Genomic DNA, 18,165 nt, shown 5'->3' with positions numbered 1-18,165 from the left:
CTTATAAATTATAAAAACTGACTTTATTTTGGTCAATTATTCATGTAAATGAAAGCAAACGTCCACTTTTCATCCTCTAAAAATCACAACATTTACAAAAACTTAAAAAGACAAAAAGAACCAAAGAGTTTCCCATCAATCAGAGGGTTCAGGTCTAGGTTTTCACTGCCGTGTCTCTGGATTTGTAGATCACCCCCCGGCTCTTCAGCTCTCGGACCACACCTGCACAAAACAACACCACACGTCAGACAGTCAGACACCAGCAGGAGGCGCTTTAACGGACAAACACTCAAAAGACCCACATGGAAGATGGAGCAGTGACAGGAGGATCCAAACCCCAGCCCCAAAACCCCACCCCTCAGCCCCAAACTCCACCCCCAACCCTCACATGAACAACCACTGTTTTTCTTGTGATTGGTTTAATTTTACCTTCAGACTCGTTGTCTTCATTAGTGTGTGTTTTAATTCAACAGATAAATATCAAAGATAATTTGAGAAACATTCATGTAAGTAATTGTTGCTAAAATCTTCATAAATAACAAAAGTGTTGCCTGAAGAAACAAACTTTGAATTCAATACAACTTTTATTGATTATTAACATAGTTAATATTACCATGTTTGGGTCCTTTATTCACCTCATAACTGTTACTGATTCCACTCTGATTGTAAATAGATTTAAATATACACATTATATACTATTAAAGTTTATTCTTTATATCACGATTAATTCTTATTCTAGATTTACCAGTTGTTTTTTTTTTAAACGTTTTCATGGCTTTTAATTTTAAAGATGAGTGAAACAGTGTCTTAATTCTGTTTGTTCTGTTCATCTGGTGAATTAACTGTAAAACATCTGAATTTAATTTGATTGCTTTTCTAGAAGTGACTTTTCTACCTCCACAGACAACGTTAAAACAGCTTTGGTCGACTCTTGTTTCCCATTTGAAGACAGAATGTTATTCTTCATGGAGAATATAAATGTGTTGGATCCTTTTCCTACAGTTTCTTGGATGTTTGATGCAAATTTAAACCCAGCTTAAGTTCAAACAGGAACTAATGAGGCTAAGATCTAAACTCCAAATACTCAGGAAGCTGAGCTACGTAAACTTCTTACAGAATGTTTGGATGTTTGACAGTTTGGAGGAGGAAATGTTACCTGGCGGTAGTCGTCCTGTTACTGACACGGCGTAAACACCTGGTTTGAAGTTTCCTGTAACGTCCAAAACAAAAGTAGAAAAAAAAACAAAACAACGTTAACAAGGACAAAACTGACTGAGAACGAGAAGAAGAATCTGGAACTGGACGATAAAAACCACCATCGAACCCGTTCATCTCCTTAAACACCAGCAATAATCAGGACAAACATATAAATCTTATTTCTGTCAAGGTTTAAGGTGTATTTTTATCTAACGTGACAAAACATGTACAGACATTTGCCATTTTAATTTATCATAAAAAATCTGATGTAAAAAGACAAAAGATGAAAATAAGTAAAATTATGTAAAACTATCAAAACAGTTTAAAGTTATGGAAGTTATACAAACACATGTTCACTGATCTTTACAAAGAACCTTCTGACGATTTGATATGAAATGAACAGTTCATATGACTGTGGTTTCAGGTCCTGGTTCTGGTCTTACCTATCCTCTGCCACTTGGCCACCCAGCTGTCCTCAGGACTCATCATGGCAATCACACTGTCAACAAACAACAGAATCACCTACAGGAAAGACTTCACACAAAACTACAGACAAAACCAGAGGGGTCCAGATCCAGCAGTGACAAAGAGACACATGTCCTCTTCAGTAGTGTCTGTGTTTAAACTAAAGAACTGATCTCCATGTTTAATACATGTATGAACAGGTCTGGATAAGCAGTGTCACATAACACATGGTACTAATGACACAAATAACATTTGGAGTTTATCTCCTTAACCCATAAAGACCCAGAGTTACTTTTATGTCAGTTCCCAAATGAAATTTTCTCTTTATCTAATCTTTCTTAAGTGATTTACCACCATCTCTTTATAATATTATCCTCTGTATATTGTATTTTACCAGTTTAAGTCAGGTATTTTTCTATATTTTATTTTACTGATCAAGCAGATGTTCATAAAGCTCAGATTAAGCTTAAGGGTTATTATATGAAAAACAGAGGAAACTGCAGAAAAAGTGTCTTTTTCAGTCCAATCTGTCATTAATTGAACATAAACCAAGTGTGTCCATCCACTGTCACTGATCCAACTCCATGGGTTTTACTGGTGAATCAATGTTGTAGAAAATGACGGTGTTTCCACGGAGCCTCTGAACGTCCAAATATGGTCATATCTGATGACCATGAAAAGATGAAGAACTGTATTTGACACCAATTATTGACATGGACTGATAGGATTAATGGATCAGCCGGAATTAAACAGTTTAGATCAGTAGATGGTCTTATTGGGTTAAACATCCCAAAAACATAAGTCAACTTTCCTCAGTTTCATGACTTTTTCAGGTGTGGAAAATTAGACTAATCCAGGGGTTTTCATGTGAGCGCAAACACCGACAGGAGCAGATAGAAGAAACTCCAAACAGATGGAATCAAAGGTAGGAGAACAGTTCTGTTACCCATCAAATGAGGAGCTGGTGCATTCATAAACCATCTCTCTGTTGTTCTTCATCTGAAGGTACGACTCACAGTTGTCACAACCGTCGTACTCAAACTGGTCAATGGTCTGGAAGAGACGAGGACGGAGAAACCATGAAACAAATACTGAACAAAGGAAGTATATTCACTCCTAATATCATTGGATTCCAACCAGCCTGTCTGTAGAATTCAGTAACTAAAAGACCTAATGGAAGAAACACACAGCGGCTACATGTTAGCAGAGATGCTAACGGCTCCAAACTTTAAATTTTACCTTCACTAAAGAACAAAGAAGACAAGCTCGAAGATGTCGAAGGTCCTTAGGAACAGTTTCTAACGCCATTATGGCTAAATCTAAATTGAAATATTACAGAATATCACCCTGTTATTGGAGCAATAATGAAATAAGTGTTTTTTATTTTTCTGTCGCTTGATAAATACGTCACTGTGTGAGGACGCGCATGAACGGACACCTAAAGGCGCGTCCATGTAGAGCGCCTGAATAGAAAACAAAACTGAACAGTAATAAAATAATAAAAACACAAAAAATAAATAAAACACAGACGTTAAAGAATATTGAAGTCCACACGTGAAAATCGAAATTAGTTTTTCTGCTTTTTCTTTTGCATTTTCATTCCGAAATCTGAACCGGAGGAAACAACAGTCATTTATGTATTTATTTATTTTTTTCTGTTTGTCTCATAATATTTATTTATAACTCCAGTGCGATTTAATCAGTAACAGAGACAATAAAATATCTTATTTTAGGGTGTGTTTTTCTTCTTCGAATTTTGTGCATTATAATTTGATAGTTAAAAAGTTAATGGTTAAACTAGTTAAATAAATCCCCGTTTTTATTAGTTCTTATTTTTCCATTTATTAAAGTTTGTACCACCATTGCCATTATCATTTGATATTACTTTAACAATGGAATATATGTTATATGTCATTAAATGTATCATAAACATAATAATTCAATAATGCAGATATAATAAAGATAATCAGTTGTTGGTTAATTCTATTTTAAGTGTGTGTGTGTGTGTGTGTGGGGTCTGTACAGGTGTAAGATGTCCCGGTGAATAAATCGGTCTAATACTGTCCTTTTCAGAGATAAAACGTGGTTCATTTCTGCTGTTGAACTTGATGAATATTCTGTATGAAATGACAGTTGGTCGAAAGGATGAACCGTAGAAATCCAACGGTTTGGAAACTTCCAACGGCTCTGGAAACAGGAGTAGATTTTCATCGAATTAAGGTCAGAAATTAACGCGAAATAGAAAGTAACATTGCATTAGTTTACGGCAGATCCACCGATGTTACATCAAAAAGATATTCTTTAAAACTGACGGTTCATTAATGTGTTAATATTTAGTTAATATTCACTTTAATCCTCATTGTTGTTCTTATCGTTAGCTAAACCAGGCTAATACTATAATAATAATAATACTTTAATACTATAGATATATCAGGAAAATGCAGTTTTAAGATACAAGTTCCAGTTATTTATATATATTTTTAAAAAATTATTTATAGTGTTTTTTACTTTGGTAACAGTTTTATTGATAAGATTTTACAAATATCCGTAAAATCTTATTTGAACTAATTAATACTAACTATTTTGCACTTAATGTATGAATTATGGCTCCAACGGACTTTTATTTTTATTTTCAATGTTGATTAAATTGACTTTTATTTTCTAGGGTAATCCGTGAATGTTTGGTTGATAAAACAAATGACAATATTGACTGATTAATCCGTTGCATTGGAGATAATTTATTATAAATGATATGCCTCAAAGATTTAATGTCTTAAACCAGGGCTGTCAAACTCCTTTTAGTTCAGTTCCACATTAAGCCAAATTTGATCTGCAGTAAAATAATAACGTAATAATATAGAAATAATGTCAACTCCAAACTTTCCTCTATGTTTTAGAGCAAAAAAAGTAAAATTGTACAATGAAAATGTTCACACCTACCAACTATCCTTTAAAACAATGTGAATAACATGAGCAAACGGACATTTATTAAGAAAACTAAGTGTAATTTTACCAATATTCAGCATCAGTTTATCATTTATACATGTTCATTCTAACATACAGATACAGTGGATCTACAAACACACAAAATATTTAATACCAGACTGAATATTGTTAGACTTGCACTTCAAACATTTCAAAATGTTCATATTTGTTTGTGAAATGATAGTTTGTTTTAGTGTAAATACAGTAAAATGGCAAAACATTTACATTTACAAAGAGAAAAATGTGGAGTTGTGAGTATTTATAGGTTATTATAATATTTTACTGATCCGATCCTCATGAGATTAAATTGGTCTGAATGTAGAGCCTGAACTAAAATGACTGTTAATATCTTCAGTGTATTTTTTCCGTTTTATAAATTCATTACAGGGGCCGGACTGGACTGGACCCTTTGGTGGGCCAGATTTGGCCCCTGGGCCTCATGTTTGACCCCTCTGTCATGACTCTTACATACTTTAATGAGATGGATAGAAAACAAATGACCAAAGAGCTGTTTATCTGTGTCCAAATTAACTGATATTTGAAAAAAAAAAAAAAAAATTGTGGGTTTTTCAGAAGGACCAATAAAGGCTCCAGTTTCGAAGAACTGGAATTTTCTGTCACTGATTTAATGGTTCAGGCTTTACAGGGTTAAATATGGATTTAACAAACTAATATTAGAAAAGATTAAAACTATGGAATGAAAACAGTTTTAATGCTGACAATCTGATGTTTCCTCACATTTTAACATATTTTAATACTAGTTTTTGCTCAGTTTATACAGATAAAATAAAATTAAAAAAAAAAAAAAAAAAAAGGTATTAAAAAACTTGTTAATTATTCATTTATCCATTGATTTCCACTCAGACCTGTTGGTTCAGATCAGGTTTATCAGTAAAGTTATGAATGACACAGTAAATGCGTGGGCTCACATTTAGTCACATGGGATTAGATGTAAATTTATTCCAATATTAAATGCATCTGTGTAATTTTTTCCAATGATATTAATCCTTGAAAAAATTTGGATTAATATAATTGAAAAAAATTACATAGATTTATTTAATATTGGAATAAATTTACAGCTAATCCCATGTGACTAAATGTAAGTCCATGTATTTACTCGGTCATTCATCCCATTACTGTAACTCTACTGATAAACCTGATGATCTGAACCAACAGGTCTGAGTGGAAATCAGTGCATTTATGACTTCCTGTCGGCCATCTTAGTTAAAATTTAAAAAACAAACAAACAAATAATGCACTTCTGTGTGTGTCCACTAGGGGTCAGTGTATGTGATGATGTTGGCTGATATGAACTAAACCAAACCCATGAATATAAGACAACAGCTGCACCCTAGGCGTTAAAGGCTTCATTAAATATCCTAAAACCGTCGTCCGTCATTGTCTCTTATTCTAAACGTCTGTGTTTGTTTGTTGTTGTGCAGGCCAGTTTTACCGCCGGTCACATGTCCTTCCCCGACAACATCAACCCCAATAACTTTCCCGCCAAACTGTGGCGTCTGGTGAACAGTCCGTCGAACAGCACCATCTACTGGGACGTCAGCGGCGACATCGTGGTCATCAACCGGCGTCTGTTCGAGACTCAGGTTCTGTCTCCTCTGCGGAGCTCCGCCCACAACGCCGACGCCTTCAAAACCTCCAACTTCTCCAGCTTCGTGCGTCAGCTCAACCTGTACGGTTTCAGGAAGGCGGAGGGTGGCACCAGCGTCCGCAGGATCAGGACCCCTGAAGACAAAGAAAGCGTCCACCTGTTTCACAACCCCAACTTCAGGAGGAACCGTCCAGAGCTGCTGGTCAACCTGCGCCGGTTAACGCCTGGAAACAAGGCCAAGATGGAGGCAGGGCTGGAGGTCCGCTGTCGACAGGCCGGCCACGTCCACCGATTCAGCCCAGGTGACGGAGGACGAGACACCCCCAAGAAAAACAGTGAGCGGTCGAGGTCACATGGTGCAAACACACACTGCTGATTGGTCGAAACAGACGCAATGATGGGAATATGTGTCTGGTATCGGCCAATCACACACCATCTCACCAACATGACCAACTGTGTAATTTAGAGATTGGACAGGACTGGGTTTGGTTAGGTTAGGTTAGATTGGACTGGGCTGGGCTGGGCTGGACTGGATTGGACTGGATTGGACTGAATTGGACTAGATTGGACTGGACTGGACTGGATTGGACTGGAATGGGTTGGACTGGACTGGACTGGACTGGACTGGACTGAATTGGATTGGATTGGACTAGATTGGGCTGGGCTGGGCTGGACTGGACAGGAGTGGATTGGACAAGATTGGATTGGATTGGATTGGACTAGATTGGATTGGATTGGACTGGACTGGACTAGATTGGATTGGACTGGACTGGTAAAGACTAGACTGGACTAGACGAGACTAGACTGGGTAGAACTTTTTTGATCCCTCAGTAAACTGATGTTCCCACTGCAGTCCAAAGTCCTATGTTCAAATTTAAGAATTAGACCAAAAAAAAGGAAAAGAAAATAACAACAATAATTATGAGTGGATTTAACGACACAGAGTCGATAAATGAACAGAGTTTCACCTCAGTCAGTGTTCATGTGCTAAACTCCAGTCATGTGACCGCTGTTCTTGTTTCCTGTTTCTTCAGGTGACACCTTGGCACTGGGCGTCCCAGTGATACCCCATGTCCGAACCCCTGCCCCCTCGCGGTACCTGGTCAGGGGTCACGGGGTGGCGGCCTTTCTTCCAGACAAAGGGGCGGTGGCCTCTTTAGACCGTGCTGTGTCCAGCTCCTCCCACCAGGCCACGCCCCCAAACTACCCAGCGTTCCATCCTCATAATGTAAAGCTGGGCTTCTTCTCCCCGGGTAAGAACTACAGAGGTCAAAGGTCAAAGGTCACATGTTAAGACATACGGAGTCGAAAACCACATGCACAAGGTCCTCAATCTATAACTCTGATGACCACGTAGATCTGATCTGGTTTTTATTACATCTAAGATTCACTTTTAAAACATAAATATACAACAAATTAATGGATTTTTATAGACTTCAGTCTACTTATTGCTAAAAAAATGCATCTCATTATTTTGGAAAAGAACTCATAAACCAACTGTTAGTCAGTGGATACGGCAGATGCTTTCTACCCTTCCACTAGAAAAAACTGTCCTATATTCAAACAGCAGTCATTTGAATGTGTTTGGAATCCTTTCATTGTGTATGCTAAGAATCTAAATTTATTGGAGGACAATGCAAACAATTGAAAACGTTACCACTGTGGCTTCTAAAGGTGGATGCTCAGATTTCTGTTTTTTTTTTTTTTTTTTTTTTGTAAACATAATATTGTTTGGGATTGTAGTCAACAGGTTGCATGGATCTGATGTAAGCACTGTTTGCTGTTTGTTGTATATTTGTTAAAATGATAAAAATCTAAATGAAAGCATTTTGGCAAAAAATAAAAAATAAAAAAAATTCACTTTTACAAACACAGACTCTTTACATTTAGTGTTGTCTCACTGCTTGCTGCTAAAGCTAAGGCTAATGCTAAGGCTAATGCTAAAGCTAATGCTAAAGCTAAACACTGTGTGTATTCTGGGTAAAATGCAGGGACTGAATTTCCCCCCACAGACAATAAAGTGAGTTGACCTTTAACCTTTAACCCTTAACCTTTATAAAACAGTCCTGATCCTAAATATGGTTCCATGGACTCTGGTCCCAGTTTTTATAAACAGATCTGATGATGACTCTGATCCAAAGTCATTAATTGGATGTTTTTGTGGTTGTTTTATAGTTTGTCAGTGTTACCGTCCAGCCTTCAGCTCCTCCCCTGTTCCTCTGGGGGGTCAGCGCCTGGGACCCTTCCCACCTCCGGGGTACTCACAGGTATAAGACAATAATAATAATAATAATAATAATAATAATGTTCCCAATCATACTAAACCGTTTCATCGTAGGTGTCGTATCCTCTGAACAAACATCCACAGATGAACTGCGACGTGAACCTGGACACCGTCTTCAAAATCGCAGATGAGGTGATGGAGACGCCATCAACCCTTGGGCTAGTTAAAGTCCAGACCCCCAACAAATCGATCCAGAATGGACCCCAGATGATGATGTCACAGGGCGGAGCTGACGACACCGGAGACGCCATCAGAGCATCACTGATCTCTGTAGTTGACAACGACGACTTCCTGACCTGCTCAGAGGAGGACCAATCTGTGGTCCACATCCCCGAACAGGTCCCAGAAGACGCCATATGTGAGGTCAGCATCCGTCTGGTAGACCTGGTGGACATGGTCGACCTGGTGAACATGGTAGACCTGGTGGACTCTGGTGGACAAGGTTGACCTGGTAGACCTGATAGACATGGTAGACATGGTGGATCTGGTAGAGCTAGTGGACATGGTGGACTCTAGTGGACATGGTAGACCCGGTGGAACTGGTGGACCTGGTAGACATGGTATACCTGGTAGATCTGGTGGACCTGGTGGACATGGTGGACCTGGTAGACCTGGTGGAACTGGTGGACCTGGTGGACATGGTAGACTTGGTGGACTCTGGTAGACCTGATGGAACTGGTAGACCTTGTCAACCTGGTGGACATGGTAGACTTGGTGGACTTTGGTAGACCTGGTTGACCTTGTGGACCTGGTAGACTGTTTTTTTCTGTAAATCCCGTTATTTCCTGTCTGTCCTCTGTGTTCGTCCACACTTTACAAACACAAAGTCCACCTGAAGGAAACTCAAAGTATCCAGGTCCTATCTGAGTCAGGAAGTGGTTTTTAGGTGAAAAATCTGGATTTATTCTGATGCTGCGTTTGAGGCCCCATGAACAGCTCAGACATTACAAACCTGCTGAGTCTCAGGCCTCTGTTCAACACCGTGTCACATGTTATGGTTCCATATATTTTATTATCTTGGATCCATATTTATTTCTAAAGTTGAAGACTTTTTCATTCTCATCTGTTTGTATTTGATGCATAAATATAAAAAAAAAAAACAACCAAACTTTATTGAACCTTTGTACAAAGAACATTGTTGAGTAAACACTGCTAGGTCATAGTGTCGTAGTGCTCAGTACTCAGCAGGTCTGGAGTCCACATTCTGAAGGTCTGGGTCTTGGACACAGAGGATTCTGGGTATTATTTCCACATGGATCCAAATCGGATGAAAGTGTAAATGTCCTGTTTCTGTTACAGTCAAAATGACCAGTCTGATCACAACATGGTTTGTTTCCCATAATGCGCCTGGTCTGTATGTGGTCCGGTTCAGGTTTTCTGGACTGGACCGTTTTATGGGGTTTGTGGTTCAGTCCTAAATGGGTCTGTGCTGGATTCTGATTCTTCCCTTTATGTCCTGATCAGATGGACAGCGACGGCGGATGGAATCTGGAGGTGATGACGGAGAAAGAGGAGGTGGAAGAAAAGGAGGAAGAAGAGGAGGAAGAAAAGGAGGAACAGGAAGAAAAGGAGGAAGAAAAGGAGGAAGAGGAGGAGGAGGAGGAGGAGAAGGTGGTGTACGATGAAGATCTGTTTTTCAGGCAGGATGATGACGTTGAGAGCCTTTAATGCTGAAGGGTCATAGTCTGAGCTGTGTTCACTGACACTCTGTTCATCTTTTTTTCAGATTTCAGAGGACCGACTCTTCATTTCCTCCTGAACGTCGTCGTCCAACGGTTTCACTTTTTCTTGACTTTATTTTCCGTCTAATTAATCTTTGTTCTTTCTCTGTTTCATTGTTTGGTTTAATGCATGTGTTTGTTTATCGCAGACATTTTTATTATATGAAACATACGTTCATTTAAATCTATACAAATTAAATCTACGATTCTGTCAAATTCTGCTGAATATTCAGTTGTAAAATGTGTTTTAAAGGTTCCTTCATCTACATGTTAAAGGTGTTTTAGTTTTAATTCCGTTTTTATTCATTTGAAGGTTTACATAAAGGTGTGATTATTCTGATGAAAATAAGTCAATATGCACTGATTTAAAACATTAAAATGAAATAGGTTTTAATTAATGAGAATACTTTAATGAAAATAGAGAAACTGCAGCTGTTGTTTGTTTTGTGAAGTTTTATTTCTTTATTATTTTAACACATGGATCCGTTTTTAACCTGTTTTTAATGTGTAAATGTGTTAAACATCAGTAGAAGCTGCAGTTTGCATGTTCTTTGCGCATGCAGACACCAGGGGGCGCCGCTCACCCGGATATCAGCGCACAGCTCCGCCCCCTGCTCTCATGATGCATTCAAGTGCCATAGGAAGATCATAAACTTTATTTCTTTAACATAGTTCCATCCATTTCCTCGGACTCTGCTCCTGTTTGTTGTATTTAATGACTTTTAATCTGATCCAACTCCGCAGAGACTTTGAACAAACTGAGAATTTAATGAAATGACACGAATAATAAAAGGACACGTGCTGTTTTAAAGCTCCGGAGCTGGTCTCCTGTTGTTCATGAGGCCTGGGGTTTGGTCTGATGAGTCCAGGCTCCTTAAAACCTCCACACGGGGAACACACCAGGTGCAATTCTGGTCCGATGAGTCCCGGTCCCCCTCAGTCCTTGGAGCCCTGATGTCCTGCGGTCCGTGAAGGCGGCGGGGCTCGGAGCAGGTACAGGTCCCAGGAGGATCCGTGATCCAGGCGGAGTCCGGGAGGTGAACCACTTCAGGGACGGAGTCAGGACGGAATACTACGGCTCCTGTTGACCGGGCCCGGATGGAGACCTGGACCAGGACCTGATCCGGGACTCGGCTGGTGTGAGCGGTTCTTGTTCGGTTCTCCAGGGATCCGGATCCCAGACCTGCTCGACCCGTGGAATGCGTGTTTTCTGGACCGAACGGACTTCGATGCGGATTAGACCGGACCTGCCGGAGGCTCAGTTTGGATCCGGGGTTCCTGCTGGACTCTGAAGACCCGGTTCAGGTCTTCGGGGCGGGTTAATCATTAGTTCGACCGGACTCCGTTAAACTTCTTTGTGGATCTTCTTCGTGACTCCGGCTGTTGAGTCCGTCTCCAGATTCTGGGTCCAGTCCGTAACCATGACCCGGAACCTCCAGGATCCACTTCAGACCCGAACCCGTGACCTGGACCTCGTCGGTGGTTTTTACGGATTTATTCGGAGAAAGTGGTTCCAGGATCCGGACACAGAGAAGGTTCGGTTCGGGCTGTTGAAGATTCTTGTTTGTTGATCCGGATCGGTTCGACGGGTCCCGAGATAGAACAGACCGGGTCAGGCTTCAGATCCGGACTTTATCCGCTTCAGGATCCGGATCACAACGTGTTTTCATGGTGCATCGGTGCGTGGACTTGACCCACAGTAAAGACTCCGGATTCGGGTACAGACCCGGTCCCGGTGGTTCTGGAACAAACTATTAGTGTCGGACCTTCTCGGTCCAGGTTTTGACGGATCCGGACCTGATTCTGGACTGGAACATGTAAACGGATCCACTTCGGTGCATGAGACCTGGTTCAGTGCTCCAGATCTAGACCCGGGTCGTCGGACCTGCTGTGGACCGGGCCGCGGTTCCGGTCCGGTCGGTGTTGCAGTGCTTGTGTGCTTCGTCGTCCACCATGTGCGGCCGGGCTCCGCCGAGGCCATGACCGTCCTCCGGCGGCGCCTGTTCGGGCTCTGGCTGCTCATGGCGGCCCTGCAGGGGGTTCTGGGTCAGCCGGGTCTGGAGCCCGAACGGCCGGTGCTCCGGGCCGTGATCCGGGTGACGCTGCTGAAGCAGGAGCCCAGCGGGAAGCCCCTCACCCTGGAGGGGGTGTTCGTGGGGGGGAGCGCCGGCTACGCGGAGGGAAAACTGATGCAGGTAAGAAGGCACGTGGATGGGGGGATCGGTGGACCGGGACGCCGGACCCCGGACCCCGGACCCGGCTCCACACAGTGCACACACACATACACAGACACTGGAGGGGGCGGGGTGGGTCTGTCCTGGTTCTATGGTGTCTGGTGCTGTTGGTTCACGCCTGTGTTCATGGTCTAATGCCTGGCTCAAAGGCACTGGGGCAGGTGGGAGTGGATCCGTATGTTTTAATGAAGTCTGATCTGGATCCTCATGGGTCACATGGTTCTAGTGGTTCTGAACCTTCCATTCTTTAAAACCTGAACCTCTTCAGGTTTCGTCAGTGTTCATTAAGGGTCTGGGGGTCTGAGGGCCTGAGGGTCTGGGGGTCTGAGGGCCTGAGGGTCTGGGGGTCTGGGGGTCTGAGGGCCTGAGGGTCTGGGGGTCTGGGGTCTGTATCTCTGAGGGCCTGGGGGTCTGTGGCCCCCCTCAGAGCCCTGGTCTGGATCAGGTGGACCCTCTGAAGTGGACTTCTTCTCCTGGTTCTTTCAGCTGTGGTTCTGTTTGACCCAGAATCCTCAGTTTGATAAAACACATGATGTAGACTCTAAACCCTCAGGATCCTGCAGGGACCAGGACCAGGGTCCGGAGCAGGTCCACATCTCACAGTGTGACGACACAACCTGTAGATTCCTTTAACACACTCACACACACACACACACACACGTTGGGTGTCTTTGAGTGGAAGCTGCTGTTTCTTTCTTCCTCTGTTTGTTTCTCTCTTTCTGTCTCTGTTTCTGTTTGTCTGTTTCTTTCTTTCTCTGTTTCAACATCAGTCTTTGGTTCAAACTGTTTCAACACATCGTGCTTCGACTCAAACCTATAATTTCAGTCCAAGTGTTTGGTCGTGTTCACAGGGAATCCGTCCCTCAGTCTGTGGATGGAAGTATGCGGCCTATTCATGGTGCATAGTTCAGATTCAGGAGTGGATTAAGGCTCCTGGGCCGTAAAGCCCGGCTCTGTCGATTTATTTACCATCTCCATGGAAACGGGACGACAGATCCAAGGCTGTGCAGGATCTTGTCTCTCCTCACTCACCAGGTGTGGGAGGTTTAGTCGAAGCTCAGCCAGATGCTGCACTTTTCTGGATTGATAAGGGTTTCCATGGTTGTAGAGGATGGGGGCTGGGGGGTACCGTTTACTCTGATGGGCCTTGAATGCATCTGTGTTGACAACATGTTATGGATGTGAATGTTACACACACACACACACACACACACACACACACACCTGTAGCTCTGTGAGGTTTACGCAAATGTGTTTTTTTTTTTTCTCCATAAAACCTAAATGAATCCGATCTCAATGAGAAAAAGACTGAGGAAAACTGTGTTAATTTATAATTTACACATATTTTCAATCGCAAACTATTTTATATTTAATATTTTTTCATATAAGTCTGCCTATTCTATTCTATTCTATTCTATTCTATTCTATTTTGTTCCCTTCCGTTTACAAAAGTCAGAGTTAAAGTGCTGTTTTCACTCAGTCTAAGATGGAGATATGATTAATCTGTTAAATAAAAGGAGAACTGACGCATTCATCTAAAGCCCAGGTGTTAAACTCATGTCAGTTCAGGTTCCACATTCAGACCAATATGACCTAAAATGGGTCAGAACCAGTCCAATAAGAGCAGAATAGTCTGTAAATAATGACAAATACAAACTTTTCTCTATGTTTTAGAGTGAAAAAACTAAAAGTACATTATGAAAATGTTTACATTGACAAACGATCCTTAAAAATAAATTGAATAACATGAACAGCCTGAAGAACAATGAGTGTAATTGGACCAATTTTCTGGCTCAGTTTATCATTTACAGACTGAATTTTGGTCCAGTTCCACTGGTTTAAATTCAGACAGCTCCAGTTGGTCACATCTGTTCAGTTTATTCACATTTTTGGTTCAAGGATTGTTTGTAAATGTAAATATTTTCCTGTAATTTTATTTTATTTTCTTACACTAAAGGAGAACACTCTGTGTTTGTCATTATTTATAGTTTATTCTGTTATTGTTCTGCTGGTTCTGATCCACTTTAGGTCATCTGGGTCTGAATGTGGAACATGAACTAAACTGATTTGAACATCATTGATTGTTCATGTTTGACACCCTGGTCTAGGTTGAAGGTTTTTGTTGCAGATCCAGGCCTCAGTTAAACCCCGCCTCCGTCTGAACGGCGTCACTCTAATCCTCTGATTCCATCGGCCGTGGGTGTTTTTAGCGCCGTCACAGGTCCACGTGTCTGCTGTGTCGTGACCCGCATCGATCCACTTCATCTCCTGGAGTCGGACCTGGTTCTGGCTGTGATTATGTCCATGTGGTTTTGTCAGGTCCGGTTCTGGCTGGTGCTTCGGTGCATGGTGCTGCTTCTGTTGTGCTACAGGATGCTCTTTGTTGCAGCTCAGACCTGTTCCAACAGGTACGGCTCTACAGGCAGCTCCATGGTGCCTTCAGGGTCCTGTGTTCTGGTGCAGTTACGATGGAAGGTCCACGTTTGGCTCTGTGGTGCCTTCAGGGTCCTGTGTTCTGGTGCAGGGTTAGGATGGATGGTCCACGTTTGGCTCCATGGTGCCTTCAGGGTTCTGTGGTCTGGTGCAGGGTTGGGATGGAAGGTCCACGTTTGGGTCTGTGGTGCCTTCAGGGTTCTGTGTTCTGGTGCAGAATTGGGGTGGAAGGTCCACATCTGGCCAGAGGTTGGCCCCTGGTCCAGAAGTTGGACCCTGGACCAGAGGTTGGGTCCTGGACCAGAGGTTGGACCCCTGGACCACAAGTTGGACCCTGGACCACAGGTTGGGTCCTGGACCACAGGTTGGACCCCAGTCGGTGCTGTTTGGACAAACTCAAGCTCTCAGAACTTAGATTGAAGCGTGCTCAGTGAACCGGGGCCTGCAAAGGCTTCTGGGATAACTTTGAACATGAGGGTTTTGTTGCAGCTCCTCTGGGCTTGGAGCCAAATGAGGGATAAGGAAGGTCAGTCATCATCCTCTTCATCCTCTTCATCCTCTTTTTCTTCACTGGTTCTGCTTTGGGGCCATTTCAGTGTATTTTCTCCTTGGATCCTCAACATCATTAACTCTGCTCCTCTTGACATTCCTTCTCCTCTGGGTCCTACAGCCCTCTGAAACCCTGCCCTCTCCACCCCCCACCCCCCCCACCCAGTGGCCGTTTGGGAGATCTGGACGGGAGGGCGGAGTGGGAGCTGAGGGACGACATCAAAGTGGATCCAGTTCTGAACGTGAGCTGGGATGATTAAAACCCGAGACTGTTTACACTGGGCTTCCCATGTGCCCCCCCACCCCACCCGCCCCCTCCCCCTCCCTCTCCCCCTCCCTCTGGATTTCCTGTCCATACTTCCTATCTCCCTGGATGAGATAACGGCCTGTCCAGAGCTCCTCGGCTCCTCATGGTGGATCAGCGTCCTTTTGTGTGGAGTTCTGTCAGAACCGGAGCTGGATCTGATCTGGATCTGATCCATGACAGTTGAATGAATCTTCAAACACACGTCTGTGGAAATCTGAAAAACGTTCAAACTGTATTTATTTCACACTGATGGAGGTGGAGGCAGAGGGTTTATGTTGTAGCCATGTAGAACTTCTACATAAGGTCAACTCCAAGTTTTTCTCTTTGTTTTAGTGCTAAAAAAGGGTAAATTATGTTCTGAAAAAGTTCCCATCTATAAACTATCCTTTCAAACATGTGAATAACATGAACAACCTGACATGTCGTCCAGTACGTTTTTTCTTACAGTACACGTACTGTCAGGAGTCAGTGAGCGGTGGGGACGTGGCCATACCCTGTATGCTCATGAGGCGTGTCTGATGAACCTACACAACAACATATTCTGTAAATGACATGAAACTGACGTTTGCGTGTTGTTTTAATCCGTATTCTAGATGACCGTTGACTTCCATTTGTTCTGACCCGGTCGTGGACATGGGTTCATTGTTTGTTTTCTCCGTGTTTGTTGCTGCTGTGGCTGCGTGGAACTCTCATTCCCACAATGCACTTGGCGTCAAAATTTCCAAAAAGGCCCGAGTGACATTTGGGTTTTTTCTATAAACAAACGGACTGTGTTTCTGATGGAGTCATCTACGAAGGTGTTCAGTGTGAGTTAAGTGATCCAGGAGCATAACCACAGACAGACGAATGGAGTAGAGAGAATTAGGATCTGACTGGGGTTTGGATTAGGGGTGTTAGAAAATATCGGTTCTGTAATATATCGCGATATTTTATTTCACAATACTGTATCAATATTAAAAAGTACTGTATTGATATTTTTAGGTATTTATTCAAATGCAGATATGGTGGAGGTTCATTTTTGGTTTTTGTTTGTCTTTGTTTATATTTTATTTATTATGATTTAACACTGTTTTATTCAATAATGGTTATTTGAATCATCCTAAAAGCACTTTTTACTGTCTGAGAGGCAGATGGTAGTTCCTTTGTTGGGACTGTACAAAAATAATGTTTTGATGTTACTTCTGAACTAGTAGAATATGAACATTTGAACAGGATCTTAAACTGTAATGTCTGTAAAACAGAATTTCAGTTTGAACACAGGAACATTTTTCGATATAGGATTAGATCCTGTTGGGATCAAATTAAATGTCTTTAGTATTTGTACATATTTCTGGTGTAATTCAATTCTTCCAGAATATAATCATTTTTAAAAGGAAACAAACAAAAAATTGCCTTTTTAACAGTATCATGAAATATCATGGTAAATCATATCATGATCCTAGTATTGTGATTTATATTGTATCACCAGATTCTTGCCAGTACACACTCCTACTCAGGGTTATGGGTTGGGTTTGCGTTTGGGCACTGGTTCCAACCTTTTTTGGTTCGTCACCCCACTTTAACATCACAAATTTCTGGTGACCCCACACACTCAAAATGGAGACATTTTTCTCTTAGATGTCTTAGCGAGGCCAGGTGGGTGAAGAAATCTGTCCATTTTCTGTTCGGTCTGGTTTTGACTGTGTCCAACAGGTTGAAGTGTAGTAACAGGTGCAGTCTCATGATCAGATCAATCCAGATCCGCCCTTTCAGATATTATATCCTGCATTTTATTTGAACTGGATTTTAATAGGAAAAGTTTGTGGTGTTTTAATCATAATGAAATATATATTGAATCATTAAAAAGTACTTTTATTAGTAATTTATTTACATTTTTTTCATCAATTACTAGAAATTTCAGGCAACCCCATATGAATTCCAGGTGACCCCATGTAGGGTTAGGGCTAGTACTGGGGTGGGACACATGTGAACAAACATCTGGGACCAAAGTCAGACGCTGCTTTAAGTGTTTCATCACCATTTATTCTAATATTATCCTCTGTATTTTGGGTTTTTTTCAGTGTAAATCTTGTCTTTTCTATATTTAATTCATTGATCATGTAGATGTTCAATAAACTTTGAGTAAATTCAAAGATTAAACAGAGAAAACTGAAGAAAAAGTGACTTTTTCAGCAACATGTTACAAACCCAGTGTGTCCATCCACTGTCATTGATCCAACTCCATGGGTTTTACTGGGGAATCAATGTTGTAGAAGATGACAGTGTTTCCACGGTAACTATAGAGCCTCTAAACGTCCAAATACGGTCATATCTGATGACCATGAAAAGATGAAGAACTGTATTTTACACCAATTATTGACATGGATTGATAGGATTAGCGG

At 41.7% G+C, this 18,165-nt stretch overlaps 2 protein-coding genes across 2 annotated transcripts in view; one reads left to right on the top strand and one right to left on the bottom strand.

Annotated features, from left to right (window-relative positions):
• supt4h1 (SPT4 homolog, DSIF elongation factor subunit) lies at window positions 1–3,081 on the bottom strand. Its single transcript, XM_030153209.1, has 5 exons — window positions 2,902–3,081; window positions 2,609–2,715; window positions 1,641–1,696; window positions 1,157–1,210; window positions 1–222 (listed from the first exon to the last, which is right to left on the bottom strand). The coding sequence occupies exons 1-5, from the start codon at window positions 2,968–2,970 to the stop codon at window positions 155–157; spliced, it is 354 nt and encodes a 117-aa protein (XP_030009069.1). The 5' UTR covers window positions 2,971–3,081; the 3' UTR covers window positions 1–154.
• Window positions 3,082–10,788: 7,707 nt separating this feature from the next.
• Window positions 10,789–18,165, top strand: part of rnf43 (ring finger protein 43) — a 126,609-nt gene continuing 119,232 nt past the window's right edge. The window contains 1 exon segment of the mRNA XM_030153199.1: window positions 10,789–12,456. Coding sequence (XP_030009059.1) covers window positions 12,241–12,456 — 216 coding nt within the window. The 5' untranslated portion in view covers window positions 10,789–12,240.

Source organism: Sphaeramia orbicularis, chromosome 14, assembly GCF_902148855.1.
Source record: "Sphaeramia orbicularis chromosome 14, fSphaOr1.1, whole genome shotgun sequence".
Classification (NCBI taxonomy): Eukaryota; Metazoa; Chordata; class Actinopteri; order Kurtiformes; family Apogonidae; genus Sphaeramia; species Sphaeramia orbicularis.
The sequence above is the reverse complement of the archived record's forward strand: the minus strand, read 5'-3'. Positions and strand labels throughout refer to the sequence as shown.